The 25,636-nt window shown below is 38.3% G+C and overlaps 1 protein-coding gene across 1 annotated transcript; it reads left to right on the top strand.

Annotated features, from left to right (window-relative positions):
- Nucleotides 1–49: 49 nt before the first annotated feature.
- On the top strand, nucleotides 50–25,071 carry RIOK1 (RIO kinase 1). Its single transcript, XM_058733075.1, has 17 exons — nucleotides 50–357; nucleotides 3,419–3,641; nucleotides 5,412–5,502; nucleotides 6,692–6,761; nucleotides 8,051–8,093; nucleotides 11,018–11,110; nucleotides 11,874–11,986; nucleotides 12,094–12,174; nucleotides 14,458–14,544; nucleotides 14,947–15,084; nucleotides 15,452–15,555; nucleotides 15,762–15,868; nucleotides 18,177–18,242; nucleotides 20,642–20,761; nucleotides 21,583–21,636; nucleotides 22,867–23,019; nucleotides 24,593–25,071. The coding sequence occupies exons 1-17, from the start codon at nucleotides 287–289 to the stop codon at nucleotides 24,701–24,703; spliced, it is 1,725 nt and encodes a 574-aa protein (XP_058589058.1). The 5' UTR covers nucleotides 50–286; the 3' UTR covers nucleotides 24,704–25,071.
- The last annotated feature ends 565 nt before the right edge of the window (nucleotides 25,072–25,636 follow it).

Below are 25,636 nucleotides of genomic sequence, written 5' to 3'. Positions count from 1 at the left end.
GCCCCAGGGGCGCGGCCGGGGGAAGGGCGGGACTTCCGGCAGGATTGAGACTTCCGGCCGGGCGGGAGTTCCGGTCAGGGCGGTCCTAACTGTCCTGGTTGTAGGTCCTTATCTCTCTTAGCACGTGGCGTTCGCTTTTGGCGTTGGAGCTTCTGAACAGTTTGATAGGCGGGCATCTGCCCAGAGGGGGTTGGATGGGCTGCGTGTAGCGCTGTCTCTGTGCGGCTTCCGTCCCAGCGCGGGGCGGACGGCCTCCAGGGGCGCCGAGGCTCTGCGCGCTTCCGTCATGGACTACCGGCGGCTGCTGATGAGTCGGGTGGTTCCCGGGCAGTTCGACGACGCGGATTCCTCGGACAGGTGGGCGAGCCCCTTTGGGCACACAGACTCCGTAAGGATTCTGCTGTCTCCGCCGCTGCGGGCAGCCTCGGGCTTTTTGAGGGAGACAGGTATTTCATTCGGAGTAGTCTCTCCACAGCCCTTTGCTTCTTTCTCCATGCCAGCCGGGTCTTTTAATCCCACTTTGCGCCGGAGTTCACGAAAGCCACTTGTCAAGGGAGTTCCAGATTGGCTAGCCTCGCTGAGAGGCAGAGTTGGAGACAGTGGTTGGGAAACGTAGATTTTTAGTCTTTAACTGCATTTGGCGTTCAAAAAATATTTGAGCACCTGTCGTGGGCCAGGTTTTGTCCTCGCCGCGGGAGATGGTGGTGAACAAGATTAAGTCCCTGCAGTCTTTGAATTTTACCTTCTATTTGGGAAGGAGGGCAGACAATTAAGTACATACAGATATTTTATAAACAAACAAAACCCCCCCCACAGATAATATACTCTATGCAAATAATTAAAATCAGTTGGTAGATTAAGTAATGACAGTGTCAGGGATGAGTTAAGTCCACATCTGGAACTAACCTCAGGAGGAGCAGAGGGAACAGCAGTTCAGGAAGAGGAGACAATGCACAGGCCCAACGTTGGCATCACTCTTGGCTGTGAAAGAAAGGGCTAGAGGCCAGTGTACCTAGAGCACAGCACAGGTAGTTGAGAAGATGGCTAGGTAATGATGTAGAAGTGAGAAGGGGCCAGATCATATAGAGCCTTATAAGGGATGATAAGCAGTTGGGATATTTTAGGTTTTAACAGAAAGCCATAGGAGGGATTTTACTAGGGGAATGACAATCTGATTTATGATTTAAAGGAATTACTCTGTTATGGAGAGGATGGTTGTAGAGGGCATGAGTGGAAGCAGTTCAAAAGTGATAAAGTAATTCAGTTCAAACATGAGGGGAGCTAGAGATAGGGTCACGGGATATGTTTTGGAGGTAGAAGTGACAAGGTTTGGTGGTAGATTGGCTGTGGGATGTGAGGCAAAAGGATTTCAGGATAACTCCTACATGAAACATAAGAGTTCCTTTGGAATTCCAAGAAAACGTTTTTTACTTTATATTCACAGTAAAGATTCATTACATGTAGATTTTAGTAGTCATTTGGGGATTTTTTTTTTCCCAGTAAAAATATGTTGATCATTTTCTGTGTGCCAGGTCTAGTGTTAGTGGGTAGGGATACATTGTAAACACCACCCTGATTGACACAGAGCTTACATGATAGGAGGGGAAACATTAAATAATTGGACAAATTATTTGTGTTAGAATTGGGTAAGTAGTACAAAGGAAAAAGGAGTGAAGAAGATGGGAGACTTTCCTGACCAAATGATGATAATCTAATACTGAAAGGTTACATAAGATTTAGTCAGAGAAACAAGAAGATTTTATTTCAGATGCATTCCAGGTTTGTTTCCAGATAACCATATAAAAGTCTTTAGGGAAGAAGTAGGAAGAAGAAACAGCCCAGTGTGGCTGGTAAATAGTTGGCAGTAATGGGTATACACTGGTTTACCATCCATCACTGGATGTTGTGAAGATAAGCCAGTGGACTTTGTGACCCTGCCACACTCCAGGGTCCACTCCACTGGGAGGTGGGGGGAGAGCATAATGTATTGGGTAGGTAGAAGCCAAAGATACTGCTAAAATCCTACAAGGCAGAAAACGACCTCCCACCACAAAGAATTGTCCAGCCAAGGTTGAGAAGTTCTGGTACAAATGAGGTATAACTTTGGGGCGCCTGGGTGGCTCAGTCGGTTGAGCGTCCGACTTCGGCTCAGGTCATGATCTTGCAGTCCGTGAGTTCGAGCCCCGCGTCGGGCTCTGTGCTGACAGCTCGGAGCCCGGAGCCTGTTTCAGATTCTGTGTCTCCCTCTCTCTCTGACCCTCCCCTGTTCATGCTCTGTCTCTCTGTCTCAAAAATAAAGAAACATTAAAAAAAAATTAAAAAAACAAACAAACAAATGAGGTATAACTTTAATGTGCCATTGTAGATTGTTGGCAATTAAAGGATCAAATGAAGGATTTTGTTTACAAAATCGTAGTAAATAGCAGGTGTTTGATGATTATTCTCTTCCCACCCATGTCCATGGAGATTTGGAACCCTTTGAGCTGTGGCTAATTAATAATCAGGATTGATCACCTGAATTTACTGAACTCTTGTCTGACCATTTTTAAGCTGGTAATTCACATTATCAGGGTTCTATGTGGTTCCTGTGTTTGTTCTCTACATGAGTGGTCAAAACTGGTGGGACCTCTGTTGAATCTGACCTGCAGACATATTTTGTTTGGTGTACACAGTATTTGGTTAAAATTAAATGTACCAGTTAAGTGGGAGATTTAAAAGTCCACACTTCTGGTTTCTCTTGAAAAACTAAGATCTGGTAGCACTGGCTCTGAATTTTCACATGGCAGAAAAACACCCTATTGGTTGTGCTCCATTTACTCTGGGCCTGATCTCTGGGTTTGACAATCACCACTTCTCTTACTGAATTACACCCAGACTGCTCTGAATTACACCACTCATTTGTGGTGCTTATGTTCACCATTCCTTCCCTTTATGAATAGGGGTGATTTGAAGTTCTTTATGTAGCACAAATCTTGATACAGCTTCTTTTGTTGGAGTGGTATTGAGTTCAAGGTAAGGCTGCTTTAGACTTAGTCCCAAATTTTGTCAGAAAGCTTTCCCCCAGCTGACTCTTAAGACATATCTGTGAATGGTTTTCCTGGAGTTGGGTCTGGTGTACTGGTCAGAGTGCATTCATTCAGCAGAGAAAATGACAATGTAAATCCTGACTTAAGTAAGGCCGAAGTGGTTTAATATCTGATGTACCTCTTCTTTAGTAGGACCTGGAGAATAAGCAAACAATGGGAATGCCACTTTGAAAAACAGAACCTGGTATTAAGTTTGAGTTTATTGGGAGATAACGTTGAGAGGAAAACTTTTAGATTTATTGGTATAAATTTAGTCTGTTATATCACAAATAGCTGCATGTATAAATCCAATTAGAGTTATGTGGAAACATGCTGCACATTGTTATTTCTAGTGAAAACATTGACCTGAGGACCATCAGAGAGGAAGATATTCTGTTTGAAGATCTGCAGAAGAATGTGCCTGAGAAGATGGGTGGAGGTGATATGGAAGAGAAGGAGGAAGAGGAGGAAGAGGAGGAAGAGGAGGAGGAGTATGATGATGACGACTGGGATTGGGATGATGGAGTTGGAAAACTCACCAAAGGTTGTATCTCAAATGCAAGGAGTAACCCACAGGTATTTTACAAATGATTGTATACATCTTTATGTTATTTATGTCTTCTTTTTTCAAAGGACTTTTTGTTGTTCTGGACTTGAATTGGAAGATTTCCCTCAGGTTGTGTTGCCCTGTAGCCCCAACCTTTAACGGGTTTTGTTCTTCATCCTTTTTGTATTTCTGATAATTTCCTGGATGTAGGTTCTTTTCATAGTCAGTACATTTTAAAAACTATTTAAATTATGGTAAGGTTAGGAGCTTTAAAGTCTGCATGGGGAAAGATGCAAATAGGCAGTTCACTACAAGTGGTTAAGAAACATGGAGAGAAAGTTCAGCTTCCTTAATAATTAAAAAATGTAGATTAAATATGTAGAAATGCTGTTTTTTCTCTTATGAAACTGACCAAGATGCAAAATCTATAATTGCTGATTGAGTAAATAAGTACTTATTTAGAGGATAAACTGGTATGTGATAAAAGCTTTTAAAACATAAAATAAATGCTTTGATTCAGCAATTCTTTTAAGATTGTGCCAAGAATGGTGTTATGAGAATGATTCTCCAGCATTGTTTATAGAGAAACACTGGAAACAAGCTTGACTAAATTTGTTGTGGGACTGATTTCACACGATGGGATATTATGCAGCCATAAAATACATTGCAGTGGAAAACTATATTAATGACATGAATCTGCCATCACCTACTGTGTACCGGGCACAAGTTATCAGACTGTAGAGCCTGCTTCTCAACTGGAAGTACTCTGTTTCAGGATTTTGCAGAGCCTTAGGGTTAACATGGTACATCTTACTAAAGCATAAAGATTTCTGAAAGAGATGGAGGGGGAAAAAACCAACAGTATTTCTTTGAATATTAAGATTGCTATATTGTGGATAAGAATGAGTTCATTTTAAAAATAACCAGATGAATTTCACACTTGTCTGTTTTGGTGAGATGTTGAGCTATTTTAATATAGAGTTTATTCTCTTTTAATAAAGATAGAAAAAATGGCAAGTGTATATGCTTAAATGTTAACTATTATCTTTGGGTGCTGGGATTGTAGGTGATTAAAATTTTACCTGTGTTTTCTACTGTGAATCTGTACTTAGAAATGTTTTTAAAGTTATATCTGGTAGAAAACTTTAAATAGGTCTATACAGACAGCATAGGTCTATGCAGTCACCCTCACACTTGCAAGCTGAGATACGTGGAGTAAATCATTGTTATGAGCCTTTTTTATCTGTCCTATACTCCCTTTGAATAAGGGTTCTTTCTTTTTGTTATTATTTTAGTTTGTGTATAGCGCCAGCGTAAGTGGTAAGCCTCATGCCTGATCTTTCCCTTTCTTGAGACAATAGGCCCAAAATGAAATTCTTAGAACGAGTTTAATGTTGGCCTTAGCCATTCATTATACGTTTGGAGGTAAATGAACATTGTCAAATTCTAAATCTATTAACAGCTGAATTTAAAAAATGCATTTAATTACAATTTGTTATTTATAATAATGAGGAATACATTGTAGGGAGGTTAAATAATGAGGAATACATTGTAGGGAGGTTAAAAAATACAGATTATACAGACTCTTCATTTTAGCCAGTAACTTTGTCCTATTTCAAATGTCTTTTTAAAAAATTTCTTGAGCAAATATGACTGATTCTTAACCTTTTCTTAGGGTACTCCTTCAAGTATTGATGCTCTGATAGTTAACTGTTAGCTAAGGAGAAAGACATGTAATAACTAACCTTAGGTCTGTATTTATAACTAGTGCCTTCAACTCTGGAACTTATTTCTTCTAGGCAAATCAGCAGACTTCCAACTACAATTTGGCCAAAATATCTACTCCAGCAGACAAGGTCTTACGGAAATTTGAGAATAAAATTAATCTAGGTGAGTTCATAAAATATATTTGGGCTATGAGGAAGTTATTCAGAAGCCATGAAGTGTCATAAATTTTGTTAGGTCAAGAAATGAGTGTGTTCAGTGTTACTGGCTGAATAATGATAATGTTTAGAGAAGATAAAAACTCAGTATTTAAAGACCTGGCTTTAGGAAGAGACTTCAGCCTCTGCTTTTTTAGCTCTGTTTGCTCCTCTGCTGTAAAAAAATTTACAGATATCTGTTCAAGTTTTCGTCTGTTTTGTATTAAAGTAGCATTGTCTCAGACTAGAATGTTGAAAATACGTTGACCCTTGAACTTGGGGTTTGGGATGCTGACTCCATGCAGTTGAAAATCCACGTGTAACTTCTGACTCCCTCAAAACTTAACTACCAGTAGCCCACTGTTGACCAAAAGCCTTGCTGATCACATAGACAGTTGATAAACACATTTTATATGTTATCTATGTTATATACTAAGTTCTTACAATAAAAGAAACTAGATAAAAGAAAATGAAAATGTTAAGTCATAAATACATGTACAGTACACTACTGTGAAAAATCCATATATAAGTAGATCTGCATAATTCAAACACATGTTGTTCAAGTATCAACTGTACTAGAATATTGAATATAAATACGTTTTGTTTTACTAGAAACTTTTTATGTACGCATTAATCATTTAGTGAGCTGTTGAATGCAAGGAATCAGAATGTTGATTTGAACCACCACCTCTTAAAAAAATGCAGGATCATCTTTGTCTTATGGAAGTTGATTCATTATAAACCTAGCACAGTGTCTCTCATATCCTATCACTGACCTATAACTTGAAATGAAACTGAAGTTTTTAGAGTTAAACTTGGAATTCGGGCAGTTTATATTCCCAAATTAGCCGTATAAAGTATTAACAAGTGTCTGAAATTCAGCATATGCAGGTAAAGGATTTTGGGGAGATTCCTGGATCTGGGTTTCTGTGGCTCAAATTAGAGCTGTGATGATGACAGTGACAACACTTGTCACTAAGGAGACACAACTTCATGCTCAACATCTAAAAACATTAATAGTTTATCATCATTAAAAGATACTCTATATGTAACAAAATATTTGGAAAATAGAGGAGGAAGAGGGAAAAAGTATTCTATTCAAAATGTTGTCTTTTTGTCTTAACTGTTGTTTACATTGTGGATTTTTTAATTTTTAGATAAGCTAAATGTTACTGATTCTGTCATAAATAAAGTCACCGAAAAGTCTAGACAAAAGGAAGCAGATATGTAAGTAATATTTTAACTATAAAACATGGCGGATAGGGACTAATTCTAGACAAATGAGCATCTTGGTTATAATTCTTTTGGAAAGGATATTTCTTTATATGATTAAACCAGTTATTTTCTTTTTCTTTTTAGCTTAAATGAGGGTGTCCTTTCCTTAGTAAGTTGAGAATATTAAGTGAGTTTTAAATGTGTGGTCAAACTATAATCTTGTGAAATTCACAATGTGCTCTTGGGAGGGTAATGGTAAACTAAAATGTAGATTCCAGTTTAAACTGAAGTGTTAAAGTGTAAAAATGCTTCCTTTTAAAAACTTACTAAAAATTTTTCCCTTCCATGAAATGTTTTTAAATTTTTATTTTATTATTTTTAAATTTTTTTAAGTAGGCTCCACGCCCAGTGTGGAGCTTGAACTCACGACCAACCGAGCCACCCAGGCACCCCTCCATGAAATATTTTAAAAAATGTAAGGGAAGATTTAAAATTAAATAGTGATCTAATAAGAACAATTTCTATTTATTCTTCTCAAAACCAGTTGTTTAAGTGCAAGCTAACTTCTATATGCTAAAAACACTAGGGCATTGACATATTGTAGAAAATGACATTAAGTTTATACAACTAGCAGTGTTAGAACTGAACTTAAAAACCAACTTTCTTCTGACTAAAAATCACTTTTCTTCTGGTTTATTCCTATCCCCAAGAGATACCAGCCTTTTGAGAACTGCCATAGTCATCTGTTATTTCATAGAAGTGTCTGAATCTTTGTGTTTGAATCTTTGAGTTGAGGTTAGTGTGCTAATAGAATCAGTGTCTGAGCTGAAGCCAGTCAGACTCTGCATTTTAATGCAGAACTCAAGAACTGTCTTTAGATGACAAAAACCCGTGTCTTTGTAGAAAGGGACTCTAAAGAGAAGGTGATATAAATGACTTTAAATCTCACATTAGATTAATAGAATCATTAAAGATTGAAAGACAATATTAACAGACCCGATGTTTCCTTTTTTGCAGCATGGTTCACCTTACCCCGGCTGCTCTCTTTATCTAATCCTTCTGAAATATGGATAGAATGATTTTTTCTTACTGCAGATGTGCTCCTTTTGCTCTAGGGAACTGAACTGATGATTAAGGGGACACAAAGGAAGCAACACTGAGCAATGAAACTACAATGAGATTATGAAATGGGTTATTAAAGAAAGTACCTACTTAGGAATTTTATGGGATGAGATACATTTCAAACTTTTTATTTTGGCTTCTGAATTTTGAATGTCACATTCTTTTTTGGTTTTGGTTAGGTATCGCATCAAAGATAAGGCAGACAGAGCAACTGTGGAACAGGTACAATTTAAATGTGCTTTCATTTTAAGTTAGCATTTTAAGTTCTCATTTTAAATTAGCACTTCTTTTCTCTTGGGATTATAGTTTGCATTCATTCTTCTTGCTTAATGCTAATGTTACCTAAAATTACTCCTTCTAGTTTTGAGTTTAGAAGTCTACATTTTGAGGGGCGCCTGGGTGGCTCAGTCGGTTAAGTGTCTGACTTTGGCTCAGGTCATGATCTTGTGGTCCGTGAGTTCGAGCCCTGCGTCGGCCTCTGTGCTGACCGCTCAGAGCCTGGAGCCTGTTTCAGATTCTGTGTCTCCCTCTCTCTCTGACCCTCCCCCGTTCATGCTCTGTCTCTCTCTGTCTCAAAAATAAATAAACGTTAAAAAAAAAAAAAAAGTCTACATTTTGTTTTATTGATAATAGATAACTTAGAGTCATGCCCTCCTCTGTGGCCACCATGCGGTGTTTTCATCTTCTATGAGGATGCAGAATTTACTGGAAGTCCAGAAATCTTTTGTCTTAAGCAAGATGTGCAGGAATTTTGTGAGCTTTGTTAGAAGGTACCTGTCACAAAGTGAAGGGATAGGGCAATGCCTTCAGATTTTCACTAGAAATCCCTTACTTGGTTTAGACATTATGCTGGTTTTATTCTTTCTGTTCAAGAATGGGGGAAATTTTTCCTAATTTTCCCATACGTAGAGAGTTGTGAATTGGAAGTTAGCATTGGCTCCGATTTTTGACGTGAAGGTGGTAAAAAGGGTCAGAACATTGCTACTGCTATCTACCACCCTTCTCACCCCTACACAGAGGCACAAACATTTTGGAATAGTAGCCCTTATGATCCCCAGATCCTTGATACAAGATGTGAACCCCCTGCTACTAGCCACCTCAGTCCCCAGCAGAGTAACACCCAACCTGAGCTCCAGAACCATTTGTGCAGTTGAAGAATTCCACCTGTAGTTGGGCAGGAGTGGGTCTGAGATCTGTGTCTTCCTTGTCCTCTCATTTATTTTGTGTGTGTGTGGTTGGAAACAAAGTGTATAGTCCAGCTGAGAGAAGTGAGGCAGCCATAATTTTCAAACACCCTAAAATAACAAAGGCAAGAAATCCTTTTATCCCCCTTTTTCAAAATTAATTTTGAATTAACAATGTATATCTTGGTCTTAAGCTGTCATTTTAAATACGTATTTGTAAAGTTTATTCCATTCTCCTGTTTCTCTCCCCTATTTTGTTTTTAAGCCATTTTGGTACGTTGCTCCTCCTACGCCCCTGCCTTGGCTTCCTCCCAGTTTTGCAGCCACACAGGTGTGTGCCTGGATTCTCAGCGCGCCGCTTCCTTCTGCTGACCTGTGCAGTGAAGTGGGAATGTCAGTTAGGGCCCATTAGCCCAATTCCCTTTCATTCCTCTCTAGTTGCCATAGTTGCAGTTTGGCTTTTTGTCCTGTAGTCTTTCCAGGGTTGTTTTGTTTTTATTAACTCTAGGTTTCTGGTATGACCGTGGCTGCATCACTGAAGGATAGACCCTAAAGTATAGTTAGATTTGGCCACTTCACACTATCTCTTTCTGTGGAGCTGGAGGGGCTGCTGTGAGTGTCCCTTGAAATTGCATGTAAATATCTGGCTGGTTGAGTTCAGGCATGGATGAGACCAGGCTTTAAATTCCTTGCTTTCTGTTAAAGAGGACTTTGGGATCCTTTTTACTCAAGATTGATTGCTCTAACTTTGAAAGAGACCCTTTCCCTGATTTACTCATCTATAGCAGAGGTGCACAGACTCTTTCTTTAAAGGGTTAAATAATAGGGGCGCCTGGGTGGCTCGGTTGAGCATCCAACTCTTGATTTCAGCTCAGGTTATGCCCACATTGGTCATGCTCCATACTCAGTGCAGATATTGCTTGAGATTCTCTCTCTCCCTCACCTCCCTTGTCCCATCCCTCCCCAACCACCCACTCGTGTGTGCACGTGTTCTTGCTCTCTCTCTCTCAAATAAAAAATAAATGGGGTGCCTGGGTGGCTCAGTTGGTTATGCGTCCGACTTCTACTCAGGTCATGATCTCATGGTCCATGGGTCCCCATCGGGCTCTGTGCTGACAGCTCAGAGCCTGGAGCCTGCTTCAGATTCTGTGTCTCCCTCCCTCTCTGCCCCTCCCCTGCTCACGCTCTAACTCTCTCTCAAAAGTAAACGTTAAAATTTTTTTTTTAATAATAAATAAGGAGTTAAATAATAAATACTTCAAGCACTGTGGCTCACAATTTTTTTTTTTTTTAAGCAACTTTTAAAATGTAAAGACCATTCCTAGCTTGCAGGCTGCAGAAAAAAAAGCCATGGCCTGGATTTGACTTCTGTGCTGTAGGGTGCTGACCCCAGTTTAAAGTTGCAAATCCAGTACAGTGACCACTGAACACTTGAAACGTAGCTAGTCTGGATTGACATGTGCTATAAACATAAACCAGATTTTGAAGACTTGGTGTAAAAAAAGAATGTTAAATCTCTTACTGATAACTTTTTATATTGATTACATGTTGAAATTGATAGTGTTTTAGATAGATTGCATTAAATAAAGTATATCAAAATTAATTTTACCTGCTACTTTTTGCTGCTTTTAGTGTGACTAGAAAATGTGAAACTGCTATGCAGCTTGCATTATATATTCTATTAGCTAATATCAGTCTAGAGTCCATTTCTGCTTCTGTTGAACTTGGTAGACTTTGACTTCTGTGTCTGAACGAACTTGTTGGTTTGTCTCTTGTTCCTTTGGCCTTCGTGTCGTATTTTATTTACTAAAAATCAGAATAAATAAAAACACCACAATTGAGACTGTCAGTCAGCCAGAATAGCATAGTATTTAAGCTCTTCAGTTTATTAATGGTCAGGTGCTTCAATGAGAAATACTTGATACTATCTTTCTGAACTTTCTATTTTTTGCATTTTTTTAGGTGTTGGATCCTAGAACACGAATGATACTATTCAAGATGTTGACTAGAGGAATCATATCAGAGATAAATGGCTGCATTAGCACGGGAAAAGAAGTGAGCTTTTCTTTGGATGCCTGAATGTTTTCATGTTAGTTTTCTTATTTCAGATACCAAATGAAACTAAGGCACGTAGTAAATAAATGGTGCCTTTAAAAGAAAAGAAAAAAAAAGCATGCACAAGTCAGGATAGTTTAATTAGTGTTTGTAAAAACAGCTTTATTAATATTTATGGCTAGGTAGGAAGTTGTGCACATAAATCGGCCTTTTCACTATCGTTGCTGTACTGGATCACTGAGTCCAGGTAGTGCCCAGGGTAGGCATAGGTGGTCAGATTACTGCAGGCCCCAGTCCTTGCCACATAGTTACTATGGGAGGAGGGGCTTATAGTCTAGTTTCTGTGGATAAGCAAATCTCTTTCTCAGTTTTTCTTTGTACGTGGATATGGAGACAGACAGACATGGCATTTGTAAATTAGCAACTCATTCTATGGGAAGCAGCCCTCAGTAAAATTCAGTTTATAAATCATGAGATGTAAGAATGTCTTGAAATATTTTTCACATACTTGAGATGCAAAGATGTTTGAAACTGCTTCATGCTTAATTATAAATTGGATCTTATATGTAAATCTACTTACTGTACCTTTTGGTATGATGTTTCATATTTTAATTGATGTATTCAAAAGATGATGTTTCTTCTACATGCTACTTCAGTTCACTTGACTTTGTTTTTTTGACTTTTGAGGATAGAATCAAACAGTTGAAAATTAAAATACTTTTGTTATTTTATACAAACTTATTTTGTTTTTGATGCAAAATAGGCTAATGTGTACCACGCTAGCACAGCAAATGGAGACAGCAGAGCAATCAAAATTTACAAAACTTCTATTTTGGTGTTCAAAGATCGGGATAAGTATGTAAGCGGGGAGTTCAGGTGAGTGAGCTCAGATTCTTTTTCCAGTGGCCTGATTTCTATATCCTAAAAAAATAAAAACTAGAATAATAGAACGATTATAATAACAAGTGTTTTTCTTGTTCAAGATTTCGTCATGGCTATTGTAAAGGAAACCCCAGAAAGATGGTGAAAACTTGGGCAGAAAAAGAAATGAGGAACTTAATCAGGTGACTCTCGAGGGCGGGTGTCTGTGCTGTGCCAGGCATACTGGCCCCAGCTCCTTCTTGCTGACAAATCCCAGTGTGGTTCTGTGTAAAGGTGGGGACTCATAGTGCTGTTCAGTTGTGTTAGATCTGAAGTATGCAAAAGAAACCAATTTCTGGGCAAATAGAAACTACCTTATCTTCTCTGTTTTGAGAATCCATTATAGAAAAATTTACATTTATTCAGCAAGGGTGAGTCGTTTGAAGCACCTTGGTAACCATGTGAAAGCATTTAGAATTTATACGGAGGATGATAGGGGGCTGTTGCAGGACTTTATTTTATTTATTTATTTTTTTAATGTTTATTTTTGAGAGAGAGCGCAAGTGGGGAGAGGCAGAGAGACAGGGAGACAGAGGATTGATCTGAAGCAGGCTCTGTGCTGACAGCAGAGAGCCCAATGTGGGGCTTGAATTCACAAACCATGAGATCATGATGTGAGCTGAAGTCAGTTGCTTAACCGACTGAGCCACCCAAGCACCCCTAATTTATTTATGTAAATTCAAGTTAGTTAATGTATAACGTAGTATTAGTTTCAGGAGTAGAATCAGTGATTCATCACTTACATGTGACACCCAGTGCTCACCCCAAGTGCCCCCCTTAATACGCATTGCCCATTTGGCTCCATCCACCCACCCAGTGCCCTCTGGCAACCCTCAGTTTGTTCTCTGTATTTAAGAATCTTATGGTTTATCTGTCTGTTTTTATCTTATTTTTCCTTCCCTTCCCCTATATTTATCTGTTGTGTTTCTAAAATTTCACATGTGAATGAAATCATATATTTGTCTTCCTCTGCCTGATTTATTTCGCTTAGCATAATACACTCTAGTTCCATCCACGTTGTTGCAAATGGCAAGATTTCATTCTTTTTCATCACTGAGTAGTATTCCATTTTATATATATCATATCTTTATCCATTCATCTGTTCATGGACATTTGGGCTCTTTGCATAATTTGGCTATTGTTGATAGTGCTGCTGTAAACATTGGAGTATGTGTACCCCTTCAAATCAGCATTTTTTTTTTATCCTTTGGATAAATACCTAGTAGTGCAATTGCTGGGTCGTAGGGTAGTTCTATTTTTACTTTTTTGAGGAACCTCCATACTATTTTCCAGAGTGGCTGTTGCAAGATTTTAAACAGGGAAGTAACACAATCTGGTGGTGAGACTGATGGGTTATTTTGTCATAGGTATTGGAGTTTAGACAGTTTTGCTAGGTCCTAAACTCTATTATAGTTTCTTTTTCTTATTTCTATCCAGTTGTTTTTAAAACAATTTTTAATGTTTATTTATTTTTGAGACAGAGACAGAGAGAGCCTAAACAAGGGAGGGACAGAGAAAGAGGGAGAGACAGAATCTGAAGCAGGCTCCAGGCTCTGAGCTATCAGCACAGAGCCCGACACGGGGCTCAAACTCACAAACCACGAGGTCATGACCTGAGTTGAAGTCGGATGCTTATCCAACTGAGCCACCCAGGCACCCCTCCTCGTTCTTTCCAGTTTTGGACATGTTTATGTATTATTCTTTGTGCTGATCCTTTTATATCAAGTGAAGGCAACTTGCTTAGCTGAGATGAAGGTTTTCAAAAAATTTGAAGTATTTTTTTCTCTTTCAAATAACTTTTAACTTTGTATGTGCCATACAGAGGTAACATACATTGGATACTTTAGTATTAAATCCTTATTTTGAAAGTCCTTCTGAAATCTTCCTGTGTTCAGTTAGCTAGCTAGATGTTAGGTATGAGTTCAGCCGTGTTTTGTTTTGTTTTGTTTTGTTTTGTTTTGTTTTGTTTTGTTTTGTTTTATTTTGTAAGTAGACTCTGTGCCCAACATGGGGCTCAAACTCATGACCCTGAGATCGAGAATCGCATGCTGTACCAACTGAGCCAGCCAGGCACCCTGAGCCCAACTGTTTTTATTAATCATTGTTTAGCTAGTCAGCTGAAAAGACATACCTGCTGTATCTCATCAATTCTGAGATGTACATTTGACAGGTTAACATCTCTGGAATGGGACCGAGTGTTAGAGACTGTGAGTAGTTGAATTGCCAGTGTCGTGTCATTCTTGGTGGTGCATCATGGTGTCACCTAAAAATCACTGGGGCCCTAGAGTTTATGACAAACAATAATACAGTTGAAACATGCTGGTGCTGCCTCCTAACAGTGATACTAATCTTCTGTAGCCATTATAATTTGCTTTAGATGCTGTGTCACCTTCTCACTTGTCCTTTTACCTGTTTGAATATCACAGGCTAAACACCGCACAGATCCCATGCCCAGAACCTATCCTGCTAAGAAGTCATGTTCTTGTCATGGGTTTCATTGGTAAAGATGACATGTGAGTACGTAGAAGGCCTAATAATTACATGCTCAGAATGGTATTTTTAAGTGCTTTGAAGTATACAGTGTATAAATATTTCCCATTTAAATAGCTCCTTTTATCTTGAAGTATTTCATAGGATTTTTTTTACTGTATGAGTGCATAGAGTTAATTTATTCTACCTTTTTTAAGTCCCCAAATGCTTCAGAATAACAAAGTTCACCCTGTTTCTGAGAAATGTTTTATATAGTAGGCTGCAAGAGCACTTGTTTCTTGACAGCTTGTTGAAATGGTACATCTGTCATGAGCCAAATTGTTCAGCGATGAGTTGTCGAAAAGAAGTGCATGTAGCAATGTAGTCTAAAGCAGGAAAACTTGTTCTGGGGCATTTTATCTTAGTTCATTTGATTTTTATTCAAGGCCAGCGCCACTGTTGAAAAACGTCCAGCTCTCAGAATCCAAGGCTCGGGAGTTGTATCTGCAGGTCATCCAACTCGTGAGAAGGATGTATCAAGACGCCAGACTCGTCCACGCGGATCTCAGTGAATTTAACATGCTGTGAGTGCATTCTGTCCTTTAGGAGCCACCTGCGTGGTGTTTCATGTCCTTTAAAAAAATAAAATCCCAATCTAAGAAGTCGTTTTTAAATTTTAAAGTTTTAAAGTTGGCTTCCATGCGGTCATAGTATAGGATGTGTTCTCTGCCTCTGGTGACCACAGTCACAGAATTGACCATCTGATCATTAACAGGCTTCTAGGACTTTGGAAATTTTCTCAGTTTTCATCTCTTGTTAGTCAGGCGGCCTCTTATCCTTACCCACCTTGTTCATCTTATGGGTTATTTCCCTTGCTTTTAAAGTAGAATTTTTTAAGCAAGGAATGCAGGAAAGTAGTAGCATCCAAGTCCCTGTGTGTCTGGCCCACAGGTACCATAGCGGAGGTGTGTACATCATTGATGTTTCCCAGTCCGTGGAGCATGACCACCCACATGCCTTGGAGTTCTTGAGAAAAGATTGTGCCAATATCAATGGTGAGTGGGAATTGGAGTTTCCAGCCAGCTTGTTTGTATAGTGGTTTTGCACTGTTAAGCTGTTGATATGGCCCTAAATCATTTGATACAGCGATTACCATTTGCGAGGAGATTGTATATTTTTATTCATCTCTTTGTTTCTCTGTAAAGTAGTTGGAATAAACCTTTTCCCTCATAAAGCTATCATTATATTTTCCTTCCAACAGATTTCTTTTTGAAGCACAGCGTTGCCGTGATGACTGTGCGGGAACTCTTTGAATTTGTCACAGATCCATCCATTACACATGAGAACATAGATGCTTATCTCTTAAAGGTGAGATGGGGCGAGGAAGGGAAAGGGCAGAAAATGGCAATAGTAATTTGCACTTACGTGGCGCTTCTAGGGACTCAAATTGCTTAGCATATGTTCATTTTGACAGCTTCCTGAGACCTTTTCCTTCTGATTTCACAGATAGGGAATCAAAAGTACAGTAAAAGGCCAATGAGAAAGCCAGGTTTCTTGACATGAAGCATTGGGCAGGGTTACATAGACTGCCAAAGTTCATGAATGTTTAGTAAGAGACCTGTTCGCTTTTGGTGTTTCCCTTGTTTCTCAGAGGTCTTTCTGAATCCTAGAATTTTTGAAAGTGTGGTAAAACGTACATAGCATAAAACTTGCCATTGTTAACATTTTTAAGTGTACATGTCACTTAAGTGCATGCACAATGATGTGCCGCCACTGCCACCATCCATCTCAGAACTTTTCTCCTTGTGCAAAATAGAAACTCTGTGCCCATTAAACATTAACTCCTCTTTCTTCCCTCCCACAGCCCATCCTACTTTCTGTCTGTGATGTTGCCTACTGTAGGTACCTCACATAAGTGGAATCAAGCTGTTTGTTTCTGTTTCTGGCTGACTTGATCCCCTTAGCGTAATGTCCTCAAGATTCATTCATGGCATGCAGCACATTTTGTTTATCTATTCGTGTGTGGATGGACACTTGAGTTGCTTCTACCTTTCAGTTGTTGTGAATAATGCTGCTATGAACACGGGTGCACAAATACCTCTTCAAGACCCTGCTTTTATTTCTTTTGGGCATATACCCAAAAGTGGAATTGCTGCATTATATGGTAATTTCTGCTTTTAATTTTAACACTGTTTTCCTTAGTGGCTATACCATTTTACATTGCCACCCAACACTGTGCAAGCATTCCAGTTTCTCCACATACTCACATCCTCGCCATTTTCTGGTTTTGTTTTCCTATTGGTGTTTTCCTGTTTTTGGAACAGCTATCCTGGTGAGCGTGAGGTGGTGTCTTATAGTTGTTAATTTGCATTTCCCTGATGATTAGTGATGTTGAGCATCTGTCTTTTCACATGCTTGTTGGCCATTTATAGATCTTCTTTGGGGAAATGTCATCCACTTTTTTGCCCATTTTTAAATTGGATTGTTTTTTGTTGTTGAGTTACAGGAGTTCTTTATATATTCTGAATAGTAACCCCTTATCAGATCTGTGATTTATAGATACTTTCTCCCATTCTTTGGGCTGCCTTTTCCCTCTCTTGGTCACACCTTTTTGATTTCAGTGTATCTGTTTTTACTTTCGTTGCCTCTAAATATTAGAATACTGAATACATGGCATATATGCCCCGAAACAGTTTTCCAGGTTTTATCATACCCTTTTTGTATTCTCCCCTTTCCTTGGAATGCCTTCCCATTTCTACCTTTGCACATTTTGCTCTGCCTAGTGAATGTTAGAGCTCAGTTCAAAAAGCTTTCTCCAGGAGGAATCAGGCAAAAATCATTGTTTCCACGGGTGTATTTCCCATATTATGTGAGCCTGTAATAGAAGTAGTTGTACTGCATTCTGTTATTAAGTTCTTTTTAGTGTTGTCACCCTTTACTAGACCATGAACTGTTAAGGGACAGGAGTTCTCTTCTTGTATTGCCTGTCCCTCAGTCAGTACTGGTGCATACTAAGCAATTGCATATATTAATTGGATAAATGGTATCATTTTTATTTCTAAACTCTTAAGCACTAATTTTAGTGTCTGAATGTAAAACAAAAAAACCTAGTACCACAATTTTTTCCTCTTTCCTGTATATTCTAAGTAGAGAACGAATCCAATTTTACAAGCCAGAAGACTCTTGTAAAATCTGTCACCTTAGTGTCAGTCATCGTTTGTTCAAAGAGCTTTCTTTGGTGGTTGATGCTTCCACAGCATTAGAGACACATACTCAAAAGGACAATCCACCTTTCCTCTTTCATTTCTTTCACTGACTATTCAAGAATTAAAGAATAGGTCTTTCATTCTTTGGGTCTCAGTTTTCTGTTAGTAAATGTTTTTGCTAATCATTTAAAAATTAGGAAAAGTAGTTTTACTCTTAAGGAAAGGGGTGGGGATCCCCTGAGGGTAGGTGAGTTTGATTTATTCTGTTACTTGTGAGCTTCCCGCAGCCTTTTTGGTGAGGTCTGACTGAGAGAGCTAACCTGTATCACTAGAGGTCACTGAGTCTTTTCTTTCAGAAGTGTAGAGGTGATACTGGTAAAAATTAGAGCAGGTTTATACTAAAATTGAGAAATGGATGCATCTTCTATAGGTTGAATATAAAGGAAAGTAACTTCTGATTTCTTTCCAAGGCCATGGAAATAGCATCTCAAAGGACCAAGGAAGAAAGGTCCAGCCAAGATCATGTGGATGAAGAGGTAAGATTTATTATCTACTCACAGGCTTAGGAAACACTGAGTTTTGTTTGTGTTTTGTTTTTTATTTGTTTTAAGGGCATGCTAGGTCACAAACTTGATTTTAAGAGAGAAGCAGTTTTCAAATGACTGTTTTCCTTGTGCATAATTTAACTGAGCCAGATTATATAAATACATTTCACTACATCATTCCACTCAGCAGCCTATGAGACAATTTTTCTAGATAGAGAACTCTATTTACTTGAAGAATAATTGACGTGCAGTATTATATTACTTTCAGGTGTACAGCACAGTGATTCAACATTTATATACATTACTAAATGGTCACCACAATAAGTCTAGTTCCCATCTGTCACCATACATAGTTATTACAATATTATTGACCGTATTCCCTATGCTGTATTTTATATGTGACTTATTTTAAAACTGGAAGTTTGTACCTCTTAATCCCCTTCACGTATTTTGCTCTGCCCCTCATCCTCTCCCCACCTGGCAACCACCAGCTTGTTCTCTATATTATGAGTCAGTTTCTGTTTTGTTTTTTTTAGAATCCACATATAGGTGAAGTCTTATAGTATTTGTCTGTCTCTTTTATTTCACTTAATGTAATACTCTTGAGGTCTGTTCATGTTATCACAAATGACAAGATTTCATTCTTTTTTTTTTTTTTAACTAATAATTTTATTTTACTGTGTGTGTATGTGTATCCACATACATACATACACTCCATTTTCTTTGTTGATGGACACTTAAGTTACTCCCTTATCTTGGCTTTTGTAAATAATACTTCAGTGAATATAGGGTACATCTATCTCTTTGAATTAGTATTTTTATTTTCTTTGGTTATATACTCAGAAGAATTGCTGAATTTTATGGTAGGTCTGTTTTTAATTTTTTGAGGAACCTCCATATAGTTTTCCATAGTGGCTGCACCAGTTTGCATTCCCACCAGCAGTGCATGGGGGTTCTCTTTTATCTATACCCTTGCCAACACTGATTTATTTTTGATACTAGCCATTCTGACTGGTGTGAGGTGATATCTCATTATGGTTTAGATTTGTATCTCCCTGATGATAAGTGATCCTGAGCATCTTTTCATGGGTAAGTTGGCCATCTGTGTGTCTTTGGAAAAATCTCTGTTCAGGTCATCTGCCCATTTTTTAAATCAGATTGTTTTTTTGTTGGTGGTGAGTTGTAGGAGTTCCTTACATATTTTAGATATTAACCCTTTATTAGATGTATCATTTGTAAATATTTTCTCCCATTCGGTAGACTGCCTTTTCGTTTTGTTGATGGCTTTGTTTGCTGTGAAAAAGCTTTTTAAGTTTGATGCAGTCCCATTTGCATATTTTTGCTTTTGTTGCCCTTGTCTGAGGAGACAGATCCAAAAAATATTGCCAACACTGTTGTTTAACTTTACTGCCTTTATTTTCTTTTAGGAGTTTTATAGTTTTGGGTCCTACATTTAGGTCTTGGCTCTATTGTGAGTTTATTTTTGTGAATGGTGTAAGAAAGTGGTCCAGTTTCATTCTTTTGTATGTGGCTTCCAGTTTTCCCACCACTATTTGTTGAAGAGACTGTCCTTTCCCCATTGTGTGTTCTTACCTCCTTTGTTGTAAATTCATTGACCTTATATGCATGGGTTTATTTCTGGCTTATTTATTCTGTTTCCTTGATCTATGTGTCTGTTTTTGTGCTAGTGCTATACTCTCTTGATTATAATAGCTTTGTAGTGTAGTTTGAAATCAGAGAGTATAATACTTGAGATAGAGCACATTTTTAAAGAAGCTATTGAAACATCTGACTCAAGAAGGAAAATCCTGTTTCAGTTCATGACTGTGAATTTTAAAATGATTTATATGTTGATTTCAGTAACATTGTAGATTTTAAATATTTCTGGTAAAAAAGAAAATTGTTTTAGCTTTGAAGATCAGTGGATTTTTTGTGAGTGTGATCCATGTTCTCACAGCTATTAGTGTGATGGATGACTATAAGGCACCCTATATCACCAATTCTGAACCCTTTTCACCATAGCACAGGACAGACAATATTTCCATGTAAGAACATGTTCCTTTGTAAGGCATAACCAGGGGCAGCACTTGCTAATGCAACTCCATTCCTTCCTTTCCCACTCAGAAAAGCTTTTGAGAATGCAAATGAAGGGAGAGAGGTGTTATTTTAAGGGTAACTTCAAATCATTTCATATTTTATCGTTAGTAACAAATTCTTTTTGGCACACCACACAGCAGATGTAAACACCAGTGTGTGCAGAGAACCTGGCTGAAAATCAGTGTTGTAGATAACGATAGATTCCTCTGTGGCATGACGGGTGTGGGATGCTCAGTGAATGAGAGAAGCATGTGAATTACACTTTCGGTTTTACTTTTCTCTGTGTGTGTTAGGTGTTTAAGCGAGCATACATTCCTAGAACCTTAAACGAAGTAAAAAATTATGAGAGGGATGTGGATATAATGATGAAATTGAAGGAAGAGGATATGGCCATGAATGCCCAACAAGACAATGTGAGTAGCTTGGTTTGTATATAGCAAGCAAATTTACAGAGGAAGCTACTGTCACATACCTGCCTCTTGACTGTTGGCTTCTAATCTAGTGAGATGGCTAATTCCCTTTGCATTAACAAGTCCTTTCTGTGTATTGGATGTAAAGGATGTTCACTGGCATTTGTGAAAAAATGACACATTTGAGTCCAATAGACGATAGTTGCAGAAAATTGAAGATATCTGTTTAAGTCTAGGCTATAAATCATTATTATAGTAGGTCTGTTAACATATGTGTTTCAAGGTCTGGAACATTTTTTTTCTGTGAAAAAGCCAGATAGTAAATATTTTTGACTTTGCAGGCCAGGAAGCAAATTGGAGGCTATTATGTAGGTCATTATATAACAAAAAATTTCCCCAAGTATTTATTGATGAAATTAAAAGCTCTTTAATAATAATCAATTCCTACTAATCACAATTCCTATTAATGAGAGAAGAATGGAGTTATTTGGGGGAGCAGAATACATTTCATTTAATTGAGATTCAGAGTTAGAGTTTTGTGTCATCAGGTTGGTGGCAGAGTTTCATCTGTAAAAACCATCAAGCTGTGGGTAGGTTGTGGGCAGGGTGTGGGCCAGAGTTTGCTCATGTCTCTTATGTTTGGTGGGCAAGAATAATTCCCACCAAGAATAAACTGTGTGTTAAGAGGAGATAAATTTTAGGCTCCTTTTAATAATCACAGAAGGTACCGGTCAGCTCCCAGCGTTCTTCCATAATATTACAGGGTGTGTTCTTCACAGCGTAGGTTTATGTTGACTCTTCTTTTTTGTCTCTTTGGTTATAAGATTCTGTACCAAACTGTTACGGGAATGAAGAAAGATTTGTCAGGAGTTCAGAAGGTATGAGAACATGTGTTGCTGTTCACTTACGTGAATACTCCTTTGGAGGGTGTAAAACTTGATGTATACTAGAATTAAATTAACAGTGGTATTATATTAGTATAGATCCTTTCCAAGTTCATGGGAATTTTCAGAAATGCCCTTTTTGTGTTCATTCTTTTAATCCTAAGACTGAAATTTGGGAATTTACGGTTTATTTTTCATTCTGCCTCTGAATTGTTCTATTGTTGTTGCTGAGGCAGTGATATTTTTTATATCCTGGTCTTCATTTGTGAAATTATTGATGATAGCCATGTATTTCTTAATGTTTTTACAGTCAGCTTTAAAAAAAAACAAACACAATGGAATCTGGTCTCCTACTGCTTTATAACCTGTTGAAGAGCAATCTCCTCATGAGTCTAGCAGTCTTATACCGCTGGATGCCTTAGGGGTTTTTTCTTGGAAAAGTCTTGTTTTATTTTGTTTTACATTTCAGGATGGTGCAGATTAATTCTAATTAAGCAGTAGTAAATAAAGGCAGTTCTTGTTATTTTAATGTTCTTAACTAAAGGTTTAAATGTGAAGGATCATAGTTTGCTTTTTGAAAATTTGATGTGTGTTTGTTTTTGGAAGAATCAAATTAGGAAAACTCACATACTCACTGTGTGTTATATATAGCAAGTGTTACAGGGCTGTTGTGCCATGAATTCCAGGCCAGGAACATTTTATTAAAACTGGCTAGGAAACCTTTTTGTACAGTTCCCTTTTAAAGTTTACTTTTTATTAGAAAAAGAAAACCTCTTGTTCTTTAAAAATGCTTTCTGCTAAAACTTCTAAACGTCAGAAAAGAAAATCTCTCTTGTTTAAATATTGTTTTCCCTTTTGATTAACAATAAATTGTTGCTTGAAATCGTATTCATAGGAAAACAGCTGTGAGATTATCCAAAGAAATCTTTTATTTCTTACTTCCGTCTATATTTCACGTCTTTCGATATTCCAGCTCAGTTCTGTCTTTGATCTGAGTCACCCAGGAAAGCCCCAGTTCCTTCATTTGGGTATGTTCTTGAGCCTTACGAGATGGGCTGTTTTCTAGCTTCTGCCCTGATGTTCTGTTGTTTTCGATGCTTCAGTACAGGATGTTGTTTTTCAGTGTATATCTGCAAGGCTAAAAAATCTGAATTGTGGCTTTAACACATTTAACAATAGATAACTAAGTGGTTTCGAATGACATGGTTTTGTAATATTTTCAAGGTTCCTGCACTTCTGGAAGATCAGGTTAAGGAAAAGGCTTGTTCTGATTCAGATGATGCTGGAAGCTCTGAGTGTTCTGACACAGACTCTGAAGAGCAGGGAGACCAGGCCTGCTCCAGGAAACCCGCTGCTGACCCTGAAGTTAATAAAAAGGTTAGTGAGAACTCAGATTCCCTTGTTCTTCAATGTGGCAGCAAAGCCAGCCTCATTTCTCTTTGCTCACGTATCTAGATTATGATGGCAGAAAATAGTATTGATCAGTAAGTACTTCCAGTTGTAGATCTAGTTTCTAAGTGTGAACTTTGCCTTTGGAAGTCACACTGTTTAGGGATTGGACTGCTATTAAGAGGTCCCTGGGCACTGCCTAGAGAGAAGGACACACTGAATTCATTGATCAGAAATGATTGTAATTCACTTGAAATACAAATGATGTTGGAGTTGTCCCATGATGAAATACTGAAACGCCATTTTACAGGGGATTTGCAGCCCCGTCAAGTGTTGCCAGGATCTAAAAGACTTACTCCACTCCTAGCCATGGACAAGAGACACTACTGACTGAATGATACATGACTGCTGTGTAAATGTTACTCTTCATTCTTAGCTTGATCCTTTAAACTTTACAACATGTGGGTCCTAAGACTTCTGAGAGACATACCGAGCTCATGTGCACAGAATTTTCTCTTTCAATCTACTAGAAATGCTTAGTCTGTTTCCAACCTTTATTTCTCTTAGAGTATGAAACTTGTGAAGAAAATTAGTTGCAAACATTTAATAATCCTCCCAGATATTTCTGTTTGGCAGTCTTCAAATTTCTTTCTTTTTTCTTTTCTTTTCTCTTTTCTCTTTTCTTTTCTTTTCTTTTCTTTTCTTTTCTTTTCTTTTCTTTTCTTTTCTTTTCTTTTCTTTTCTTTTCTCCCCCCACAGGGTGTGGGGGAGGAGCTGAGGGTGGGGGGAAGAGACAGAAAGAGGGAGGGAGGGAATCTTAAGCAGGCTCCATGCTGGGCATAGATCTCAGGATCCTGAGATCATGACCTAAGCAGAAATTAAGAGTCACTTAACCGACTGACTAATCTAGGTGCACCTGGCAGTCTTCAGGGTTGTTTTTTGTTTTTTGTTTTTATTTTTTTTTTTTTTAGTCTTTGTTTTTGAGAGAGAGACAGAGTGTAAGCAGGAGAGGAACAGAGAGAGAAGGAGACACAGAATTTGAAGCAGGCTCCAGACTCTGAGCTGTCAGCACAGAGCCTGATGACCGCACGAACACTGAAATCATGACCTGAGCCAAAGTCGGACACTTAACCGACTGAGCCTCCCAGGCACCCCGTTTTTTTTTTTAATGTTTATTTATTTTTGAGAGAGAGAGTGAGTGTGAGTCAGGGAGAGGCAGAGAGAGAAGGAAAGAGAGACTCCCAAGCAGGTGCTATGCTGTCAGAGCAGAGCCTGATGTAGGGTTCAAACCCAGGAACCCGGGAGATCATGACCTGAGCCAAAATCAAGAGTCAGACACTTAACCAACTGAGCCACCCAAGTGCCCCGCAAATTTCTGTTACGAAACTCCAAAGACAAATTTCGAATGAAATTTCACTACTAAATCATAATCATTTTCATCTAGCTATATTCACTTTTATCTTTTCACATATATATTTTTTATTTAGTTGTAATAGTAAAGTTAATACCCTGAACAAATGAAGTCTGCAGGTTCTTTTAGTTTATTTTTGTTTTTTTACAGGAAAGAAAAAAGATGGTCAAGGAAGCCCAGAGAGAGAAAAGAAAAAACAAAATTCCAAAACATGTGAAAAAAAGAAAGGAGAAGACCGCCAGGATGAAAAAGGGCAAATAGAATCAGAATGCCACAACATAAGAGTAATTTACCGTCTGTCACTTTTCTCACCCACGCTGTGAGCTATGAGCTGCGTCTTGAAGACGTGCTACTGATTTTAACTGAGGTTATCACGGCAGTGTCGTGAAGACGGAGTTACGTGTTCTCATCTAATTATGTAAAAAGCTCTAAGCTCTCTTATCTAGACCCAGTCACTGCCTCTGTGTGGTATTGACAGAGGATTTATTTAAGCAACTATATGAAGAACTTTGTACAATTTTATTTTTATATGTATTTTTTTCTCCTGCAGTGTGTTTTTTGAGGCATCATAAATGTTATAATGTAATGAGCATTCATCATCTTTAAGCGTAAAGGCACTTTGGACAGACTTGGCAGATTGTATTTGCTTTGTTTGTACATGCCAGAGACCCATCTGAAATCATTTGATCACAGGGCCACGGTTTCTGTAGAAGGGAGTTTCCCTTCGAAGAGAATTCACATGGCTGTTGACATAATCATTCACTGCAACTGTTACGACCATGAGATATGCATTGATGTTCATTTGTGATGCACTTATGCATCATCTTTGATACTCTTGAGTTCAGACATCCCAGTTCGTAAGCTGTTTCACACTCCTCTGTTTGGCCTGTTCGTTCACTCATCAAATATTTGAGTGGCTCAGGTGCTAGGGATACAGAAGTAAACAAAACCAAAAAATGACTACCTTCAGGTAGTTTACATTTTGAAACGTTAAACAAGTAAATAAAAAACAGTATCTGAGTAGGTGGTGAATTCTGTGGAGAGAAAGGATGCAGAAAAGAGAGAACTCCTGGGGAGGAAGGAGGCTGCCATTGTCAAACAGTCCACACTAAGCAGCTACATTTGAGCAAATACTTGAAGAATGTGAGTCGTGTGCATATTCGGAGAGAAGGGTATTCCAGGCACAACAGGTGG

Source organism: Neofelis nebulosa, chromosome 6, assembly GCF_028018385.1.
Source record: "Neofelis nebulosa isolate mNeoNeb1 chromosome 6, mNeoNeb1.pri, whole genome shotgun sequence".
Taxonomy (NCBI): Eukaryota; Metazoa; Chordata; class Mammalia; order Carnivora; family Felidae; genus Neofelis; species Neofelis nebulosa.
Note: the sequence above shows the minus strand (reverse complement) of the source record. Positions and strands in the feature narration are given on the sequence as shown.